Genomic DNA, 9,465 nt, shown 5'->3' with positions numbered 1-9,465 from the left:
CTTCTTTTCTTCAAAGTCTTCGTTCATCAATTTCTTTCTTCATGCATCTGTTGCAACTGTTACATACTTTCATGCTACAACATATTATATTAATTTTCATCATCAAAACATAACATGTACATGCACAACAATTGGTACTGATTACCAAGGTCAAGTCTTTGCTAATTTTAGGGTGGTAAATTAATTTCTTACTGCAACTAGCATGTCATCATTTTCCTATTAATTTTGACCCTATGCTTTCATTTACTTCTAAAGTTAGTAATTTAACTTCGTTGTAGATGTATTAGTAGTTGAACATGTGCATATAATTATGTAGATCAGAGTAGTTTCCTAGTTAATATGAAACTTCTTTTGTTTTAGATATAAGGTAAATTTTGGATGTTGATATGACACCCTTTTTAAATGTTAGACAACATCCACATGAACTAATGGGGTGTTTAGCAAATATCTTTTTAGCACTTTTTTTTGTTAATATTGAGTTTTAGTTTGTTAATAAGGTGATCAAAAATGCATTTGGTTAATGTTTTTTCATTTGTTTGAGAAGTTAGCTATCTAACAAAATAAATATGAAAGGTTGATATGATGAGATTTTTGGTTTATGTTGTTGGTGATGGAAACTAGGTTTTTTGGGATTTCAACGACTTAACCAAAAATTTAAGTTGATGGTTAAAATTCCGAAAATAGTTTATACTCTATTAGTTGGCTTTTTTATGACTTGAGTTATCCATTAAAATTTCACTAGTTTGCTCCTTAATGCTTAACAAGCAAGATCAATGGAACTAGTTGGTTGAGCAAGTGAAGCATATAGTGAACAAGCTAATAGTCAAACACTGATTTATAAACAAGATCAATACGGAGCCCTTTTTAAAGGATACGATAAAATAGAAAAAGGAAAAAAAATAACAAGGATGTAATCACCTAATAATTGATTTTTTTTTTTTAAAAAAAGATAAAAAGGTGTAACAAAAAGAAGATTTACCAGTATAAACTGATTAAAAATATAAAAAACTCTAATTTATTAGATGTTATTAGCAATCAATTTTAATAATCTACATATTTTCACACGCATCGCTTGAATATAACTAATATAGACGTAGGTTTTAGTATAGATTGTAGATCACGTCCCTTAGTTAAGAGTTATTAATGACATTTTTTACATCTTAATGTTATTAATAGTAATACATGGAAATGATTTTCTTTTTACCCTAATAATAGTACTTGGAAGTAAGAATTTCCGTATGATATGGCAGGATTTACCTCCTTGATAGTGATGAACTGATGATTTGCCATGTACGACCAATATGACTTTGATTTTAGTTGGTCGAAAATGTAGTGGTTCAACAACATTATCAGATTTATTATGACTTTCCTCATTAATTCGATACCCCATCTTATAAGAAATGCTACAAGTAGAAATTACAAATAATAGTGCAATTGTTTTCGTAAGTTCACAATTATTCATTATTTTTAACAAAAATCAATAAAAACGATTCTCAATTATAAAAACAAAAATTATTAAAAGAAACGATCTAATTTTAATATAAAAGTAGACCTAGTTACTAAATGGATTAAACTAGTTACCGACAGAAATTAATCTAGTCACTATTAGGATAATTTTCTTTTTAATAATGGGTCTATCATTATTGCCTAATTATAATTTAAAAGTAAGCGGTATTTTACAAGAAACTCATATAAAAAATATCTGATGATGAATATATAGTTCTGAGTACAATAAGAAAATGATACACAAGTGGGAAAAATTGAACGTTTGTTTACTGTGTGTCGATCAAATGATGGTGTGTCATATTCAGCAACCTCATCCATGCATTATCAGCAACCATATAACAAATTAAACTTGGTAATATATATCAATACATATGATAGAGAATAGAATTTCCTTCATATCAAAATTATATATTATGCGATATTTCGTATTGCACATATCTTTTGTATTCCTAATATGATCCAACATGATACCACAATTAGGTTACATTGACTGTTATATTATTGACACACCTCATCTTGATCGTATTTTTTATTAATATATAAAACAAAAAACGAGCATCTAAAATGTTGTTGGATGTGATACAATGAATATTTTCGTAAATCAACTTTTATAACTTGATAAATACATAATTAATTAGATATATCAATATTCAAAGTTGCACATTGCCGAGCTTGAAAGTCAAATTATTGCAACATATTTAGAAATAAATGAAGTATTATCTTGAACTTGTTATGAAAATAACCCACTAGATTTGTCAATAGTCACATATATCCGAGATCAATGGATCACTGTTGGACTATATACACCACCTAAATATGCAACTCTTCCTACCTTTTGAATTAAAAAGAAATTAATAGAGCAACTGAAATTGGCGCCAAGTTTTCAGCCACAACTGAAAAATAAAAATAAAAGTAACTTCAGCCATTGAAGATATAACTTCAGATACAAACTGGAATCCAAATTGTTTGCAATTAGCAGATTTCAATGGCGGACGACGACGAATCTCTGCAACTGTGCGCAAGGTCTCTCTTTGGAAGGTGAAGCGTTTTGATGCTTTCATGGAGTCTAAAGTCTTCATAGTATACAACATGGATGACCCCTAACAGATTTTGAATACTTGTACAGTTGTACATACCTCAAGTATCACCCTATATACTTGTACAAATTATGAGTCTAGATGATAGATTTATAAGGCCTCTGGGTGAGTAGCCCTGTGCGAAGGCAGTTTAGAGGAAATTTATCTTACCACGAGTTTTCGAAAGGGGCCCCAAAAAATGCAAGAGGTATGATATAACTCTTACTATTAGGTGCTGATATCATGATATGAGATTGATTTTCTATTTTTTCAAAGAATGTTTAATGATTAAAGTCTTCTATTGCAACGCCTAGATGGTGCACACGCTTATACGTAGAGCATGATATGCACACGTACATGGCTAACAAGTTAAATGTACATGACTAACAAGTCAAATGAACATATGTACATCTCTTTTGGTATATGTTCATTGATATTGATCTTTGTGTTCATAATGATAGTCCTTGATATTCATCGTGCGCATGGTTCTCTTCCTCCGGACATATGTATATACTAATTTGGACTTCTATTGATATATTTAACAATAATAGTCAAGTCTTTGATGAGTCGAGCTATCCCGCCAAACTTTGGGTGATACACTAGTCACTAGCTCATACTCCTCAATTGACAAATAATGGTTTGAGGTTGAAGTTGACAAAATTAAACTGTTGAAATACATCTAAACTAACAATATGTTTAGATGTAAAAACCAAAAATAAATACGTGCTCATTAGAGTGTGAAGTAAACTATACCCAAATCTTGTCATTGCATCAAAATCTTTTTATCAAGTGCATTGATGAAGACTGAAAATTGAAGTACACTTGCATTGTTGTACACAAAATGAAACAAAGAACAGTTAAATGAACTTTTCTTTTACCTATTTACATCAAATTACATTTCTTCCTCTTTGTATCATCAATGACCAAAATCGAAAAGGCCGAAGACTACCATATTACTGGTGAACCTGAGTTGAAAATTTTTCGAAGTCTCAAAAACCAGGCCACCACATAATCATGGTATATGCAACAAGACCTTTCACCTCCCTCTAGAATGGGCCACGTCATACACAAAAATGGCCCAAGTTTGTAGTGAGCGAGATCATGAGAAAGCGAAACCACAAGCTGATCCTAGCTAAACTGGAATCTGCAGCAGGTAAATCCAGTCCAGTTATACAGGACCCGGGAGTGGTAGGGATGGGATGAGGGGAATCCTCATGCCAAGAACCGCAAGCGGTATGGAATAGAACCTTAAGGTCACAAGGTGAATCTCCTACCAGCTACATGAGCCAATCCCTATATAAGTTACACAAGTTACGGTATAAACACTAAACATAGATTGGCAAAGTGGATGCGTGATGTACAGATTCAGCGAGAAGCTACAAAGGAAGGGGCTCCAAGTTAGGCCTTTGGTCCAACCTTTGGTTCTCAGGCTGAGTTCTAATATCTTGAAGCAGCAGCACCGGAAGAGTACCAGACTTCTTTAACCAGGCTGTGACAGCTGTCCCCTGTGATATGAATCTACCGAGGTTGGTCTCTGCCATATGAAAAGGGGCCCCTATGCCACTGAGCAACCCTTCAATGGCTCGCTTCAGTGCTCCATCACCAACTACTTTGCTGTGTTTTCCCCACCCAGTCAGAATACTGGGATGAAGATTGGAAAAGGTAAATCATGTTAGTTAGATTAGCAACTAGCAGATACTGCTGAGTTCCCAATAATGGTTCAAGATCAAAGTTAACAAATTCTGGAAGTTTATACCGCCTCCGTTTCTTTTTAATTGTTACACTTACACTTTTCACGCATGCCGATGCACTACTTTGAGCCTTTATATCTCTAATTTTGTATTTGTAAAAAATATAAAAACTACATATTAATAAAATACATACTAATACGAATCTAACAAGATCCCACATGACTATGTTTTTATTCACGTATAAATCACAAACGAGGGTCAAAGTGCAATTTGTAAATAGTGTAAAATGTCAAAGTGTAACAATTAAAAAGAAACGGAGGTAGTATATTGGAACACATTGAGATTTATGATATGAGAGAACTCTCGTTAGATTCCTCTTTCAAAGTACTTACAAGGTGTAAAGGTTACCATTTTATTATCTCTCAACTTATTATGGGACGTTTAAACATCATCATGCATTAATTTCATTTTTACGAAAAACAGTTCAAAACTTAAAAATATGGCAATGTACCCTAACTCCATTAAAGATTGGCAATTTACTCTGACATCAATTTTTCTAGTCTCTACATAAATGACCACTACGGCATAGTTATGCCAAATAAACCTTAAGTAATTAATTGCTAACCCTTTTTTCTTTCTCTTTGTTGTGCTTATATAGTTATGTTGATTGGTGGTTTTTTGACAAACTAAACAAGAAGGTGATGAAGGGTACCTCAAAAGCTTTGGCAGCTCATGTCCTTCTAAAACGACTGAACGTATGTTTAGCAACCAAGCATGTACCATGGCCCGAGCAGCGCCAGAGGACATCAAGTGCAAATCCAAACAAGATGTGGACCACACATTTTCCCACACATTCCTGTTCTTTCCTTCCAGCACAACTAGCTGAGCACCCTGTTTCTGATGAAACAATGAAGAGTAATAAAGCATCAGAAATGTGGAAATTCCAGGAGAGGTTCATAATTTGATCATGGATTGCTCATAAAGACTTCTATAACTGTACAAGACCGAGGATAAATTGGGAGAGAAAAAGGACACCCGATGTATGTTAGTATAAACCCACATAAACAAGTGGATACTTTAACAGTAGTTTTACAGTAGAGAAACTTCCGAAAATTCCAGATTAGGCAAATCAAAAAACTTTTGGTGAACAGTTTAAGGCCTGTACATGTATCCACATTGGATACTTTTTTATTACCGGCCCTAGAGAAATTCTGGTTTTTCTCTGATATCAAACTGTTTTTTGGCAAATGACACTAATATCAAGCTTGAGCAAGCTCTCTACAGCATATCTACTGTACAAAATTACTTTCTCCATCTCCAGATACTTTACCCACATTTCTTTCTTCTTTTAGAGTTGTCTCGGAATGTTTTACCGACTTCCTTATATGTTCGGTCCACCTAATAAGATGAATAAAAATTACATCAATCCTTTGGTTTTAACTCCCCTATATAACAAATGGCCCACACAGTACTCTCTCCTATGTATTTGTATCAAACCAAATGGGTGTCGCATTGAGAGAAGGAAGGAATACAATGCGTATCTACAAAAGAAGAAGAAAACACAGTTCCACAGATTTTTAAAATTAACACCACCGCCAGAGATCTACTAGGAGTCAGGTTTCAACCGTAAATGCCTATCTACAAGAAATAAGGGGAGGAATCTAAAATCTAGATTGACGAAGCTGCTAGCAAGAAAAAAAGATTCATAGTAAGTTGAACTTACTTGACCAAAGTGCCACAATACATCAGTTAACGCATTATAAAAGGCAGATGCAGTTGATGTGTCCAGCTGCTTGACTTCATCGAACAAACACAGGGCTTGAACCCAGATCGTATCCCTGGATCCTGTGAGTAGTCCATGAGCAACACCGTAGACTCGATCATCAAACAGGCGGAGTTCTTCCAGTAGCATAGAAGCATCTTCCAATGAGTTACAACGGCTGCAGGTCGCATTCATCTATACTTGGTTAGCATTAGAACTATCAATTAAAGATTTAAAGGTCAAAAACGAAAAAATATGGCCAGCAATAAAACAAATGTGAAGCAGAAATTTATAACAAACAAAATGAAGAATGCCAAGAGAATCCTTCCATCTTCAATTTCTAATATACAGGGAATAACTTTGTATAGATCAGTGAAGATAAAAATGTTTATACTTCAGGAAAGATGATAGTTGATGACCTACTAGAAGAGAGGAAGAGTTTAGCAAGGATTATGGCACTAGTGCTCGATACTCCATACAAACATCAAGAGAATGGTATGGCAGTATTCTTTAATTAAAGATTAAGTTACAGGAATATTTCGCTTTCAAACAGGCTTATGAAGATTGCTTGGCAGAAACCAACAGTAGAATTGAACTAAGCATTTTCTTTAAGACACAATGATGCAATATTTAACCTTTCTATGGCCCTGTCAGTTAAACAGTTGAATGCAACTCCTTTTTAAGTCATTTTTACATCAAAGTTTAATGCTTGTACTAAAAAGGTCATTAGGGGAATCCCAGTGAGAAGAGAGAGGAAACCACCTGCAAGCATTTAAAATAGCCGAAAAGGTCACGACATTTGGCCTTATCTCAAGCCGGTGCATCTTCTGGAAGAGTCCTAAGATGCAGAGGAGCTCCTGCCTACTCTCATTAAATTCCCTGAAACTATGAGATTTGTCCACTGCTAGCTGCCCAAAGATCTTCATGACTCTATTATGCTCACTACCTCCAAGATGGTGCGCAGCAGCATTACATGCCATTATCATTGGTGTCTTATTCCCTGAACATCCATCCAGGGGAACGATATCATCAACCAGGTACTCTGCTCTAGCAGATCGACCAAATGCATCGATAATAGTATTGTATGTGACTACATTGGGTCGGATTCCTTCCTTTGTCATCTCGTCGAGCAAAAGCACAGCAGATTTTACCAGCCCATTTTTGCACAAAGCATCAATAAGGCCACTATAAAGAACAACATCTGCCTTTAAACCAGCCTCCTTAAACTCTCTGAAAACCTCCATTGCCTCCCTATATAGACCCCCTTTAGAATAAACATCAATCAGTGTAGAGTAAGTCAGAACATTAGGAAAAACGCGTACATTCTTCATCTGCTCAAACACTTGTCTAACTTCATCATATTTCCCTTGTTTACCAAATCCACCCAACAATGCATTGTAAGTCACTACATCCTTCCTGATTCCACAACTCTCCATCTCCTTGCAAACATTCAAAGCATCTTTAAACCTACCAAGCTTCAAAAGAATAGACAACGATGCATTGTAACAAACTCTATCAAGAGCAATTCCCGCGCACTTCATCTCCTCGAACATACCCAACGAATCCTCTAACCTACCGGCTTTAGCAAACCCATCAATCACAGTACTATAAGTAACCACATTAGGCATTATACTCTTGGCAGTCATTTCAGACATAATATCAAAAGCCAAATCCATCTTCCCAGCTTTACAAATAACATCCAGCAGTGTATTATAAGTAAACACATCTTGATCAATCCCCCTCATTCCCATCTCTGTAACCAACCTCATAGCCTCTTCCCACAATCCAGACTTACAAACAGCAAGCATTGAATTAAACGTAATTCGATCCGGGTCAACCCCATTCCTCAACATTTCATCATATATATCATTCACAACATCAAATTTAACACCAGCTTTAGCACAAGCATCAACCACAGCATTATAAGAAACCAAATTAGGTCTCAAACCTTGAGTTTTCATCATCTCAAAAACCCCAATTGCTTCTTGATACAAACCACTTCTACCATAAGCACTAATCAAAGCAGAATAAGTATAAACAGTATTACCAAAACCACCATTAACAGCATTATCAAACACAAACCTTGCAGAATCAACCTTCCCTAATCTACCCATTACACTAATCATAGTACTAGCTAATTTACCTCTCTCACTAAACTTTCTCTCTCTTTGAACAGCAAATTCATAACAAACAACAGCTTTTGAACACTCACCTCGATTTCCAAGCTCTCGAAGCAAAAAACAGTAATCTTCAGACCCAAAAAGCTTCCCTTGAAAACCCACCAATATATTCTCAAATTGGTGCTCATCAATGGCGGATTGAGTGACTTGGCGTAAAGCATCTTCAGCAACAGGGGAATGTCTGGTAGAAAAATTGGATCTTTGACGATTAAAATGAAGTTTTGACACAAAACGAGTTGATTTTTTGCCAGAAAAATCAGAAGAAAGATGGGTGTTTTTAGGGGTAGGAAGAGGAGAGAGAAAGTTTGGAGGTTTAGAGAGAGAAGTTGAAGGAAGAGGAGAAGCAGAAACTTTCTGGGAAGTGAAACGACGATTGTTAAATTTATGGGGTTGTTGTTGTTGATGAATGGCTTTTTGATATGGGGTTTGTTGGGGTTTTGTGGAGGTAGTGATTGAGCAGTGAGGAGGAGTAGAAGAAGCCATTTTTATTGATTTAGGAGAGAGAAAATGCACAAAACATGTAGAGGAAGAAGAAGAAGAAGATAGAGAGGAGAGAGAAAAAAAATAAAAAAAAAGTGAGGTGAGAAAGAGTCAAAAAAGAGTAGAAGCTGATGAGTTGGGCTTTCATTAGTTGAGAGTTGTTGTAGGTTTTGTTCAGACATTGAAAAGTGAAAGAGTTTTTTAGTATAAAAGAAATTATTAAGGTTATAATTTGTGAAAGTTTTTTTTTTTTTTTTGTTAATGTGTAGAGTTGAGATTAGAGGGGTTTTTTTTTTTGTCTTTGAAATAGTTGGGTTTGGGAGATAATGCTAGTTTGAAGACATGTTCTCCCCGATTTATTTTCAGTTTACTTCAATTCAGCTCTAGACAATTTTACTCTGATATATTTCAGTTCAGTTAAATTTAGTTCAATTCATCTATTTTATGTCAAAGAGAACAAGTCCTTATTATACAAGTGAAGATTAATTCAAACATTAATGTGATAATCTTGCTTAGAAGGTGGATGATATGATATGAGAATGCTACTTTTATTCAATGGGTTAATTACCTAGAGAATTAAAAAAAATTGATCCACCAAGTCAGCAAACAACTTCAATAGAAGAAGATTTTTTATGGAAAATCAAATAAAATCACAATGATACATTGGTTTTCCAAGATATTATTTTTCACAAGAAAGACTGGAGAAAAATGAATTAATGAGCATGTCAACCAGAATAGGGATGGGAAAAGCAAAAGATAGCGTGTAGAGG

The 9,465-nt window shown here is 34.8% G+C and overlaps 1 protein-coding gene across 2 annotated transcripts; it reads right to left on the bottom strand.

Annotated features, from left to right (window-relative positions):
• Window positions 1-3,320: 3,320 nt before the first annotated feature.
• Window positions 3,321-9,211, bottom strand: LOC104894789 (pentatricopeptide repeat-containing protein GUN1, chloroplastic). Of its 2 annotated transcripts, XM_010681111.4 has the most exons (4): window positions 6,798-8,906; window positions 5,997-6,213; window positions 4,986-5,170; window positions 3,321-4,223 (listed from the first exon to the last, which is right to left on the bottom strand). In XM_010681111.4, the coding sequence occupies exons 1-4, from the start codon at window positions 8,696-8,698 to the stop codon at window positions 3,959-3,961; spliced, it is 2,568 nt and encodes an 855-aa protein (XP_010679413.1). In that variant the 5' UTR covers window positions 8,699-8,906; the 3' UTR covers window positions 3,321-3,958. The 2 variants fall into 2 exon arrangements, with proteins under 2 accessions (XP_010679413.1, XP_048493548.1); XM_048637591.2 differs by lacking the exons at window positions 3,321-4,223; window positions 4,986-5,170 and adding an exon at window positions 5,250-5,671 and having other exon boundaries at window positions 6,798-9,211.
• Between the last annotated feature and the right edge of the window lie 254 nt (window positions 9,212-9,465).

The sequence above is a fragment of the Beta vulgaris genome, chromosome 5 (assembly GCF_026745355.1).
Source record: "Beta vulgaris subsp. vulgaris cultivar EL10 chromosome 5, EL10.2, whole genome shotgun sequence".
In the NCBI taxonomy this organism is placed as follows: Eukaryota; Viridiplantae; Streptophyta; class Magnoliopsida; order Caryophyllales; family Amaranthaceae; genus Beta; species Beta vulgaris.
This window is presented reverse-complemented; position numbering and strand designations above follow the sequence as displayed.

Excerpts from the sequence above, each read along its gene's own strand:
- LOC104894789 (XM_010681111.4), bottom strand. The coding sequence starts at position 8,698 with ATGGCTTCTTCTACTCCTCCTCACTGCTCAATCACTACCTCCACAAAA. Across the intron at positions 6,214-6,797 it reads GCTATTTTAAATGCTTGCAG|CCGTTGTAACTCATTGGAAG; the intron begins GTGGTTTCCTCT and ends TGCGACCTGCAG. Across the intron at positions 4,224-4,985 it reads GAGCTGCCAAAGCTTTTGAG|TATTCTGACTGGGTGGGGAA; the intron begins GTACCCTTCATC and ends TCTTCATCCCAG.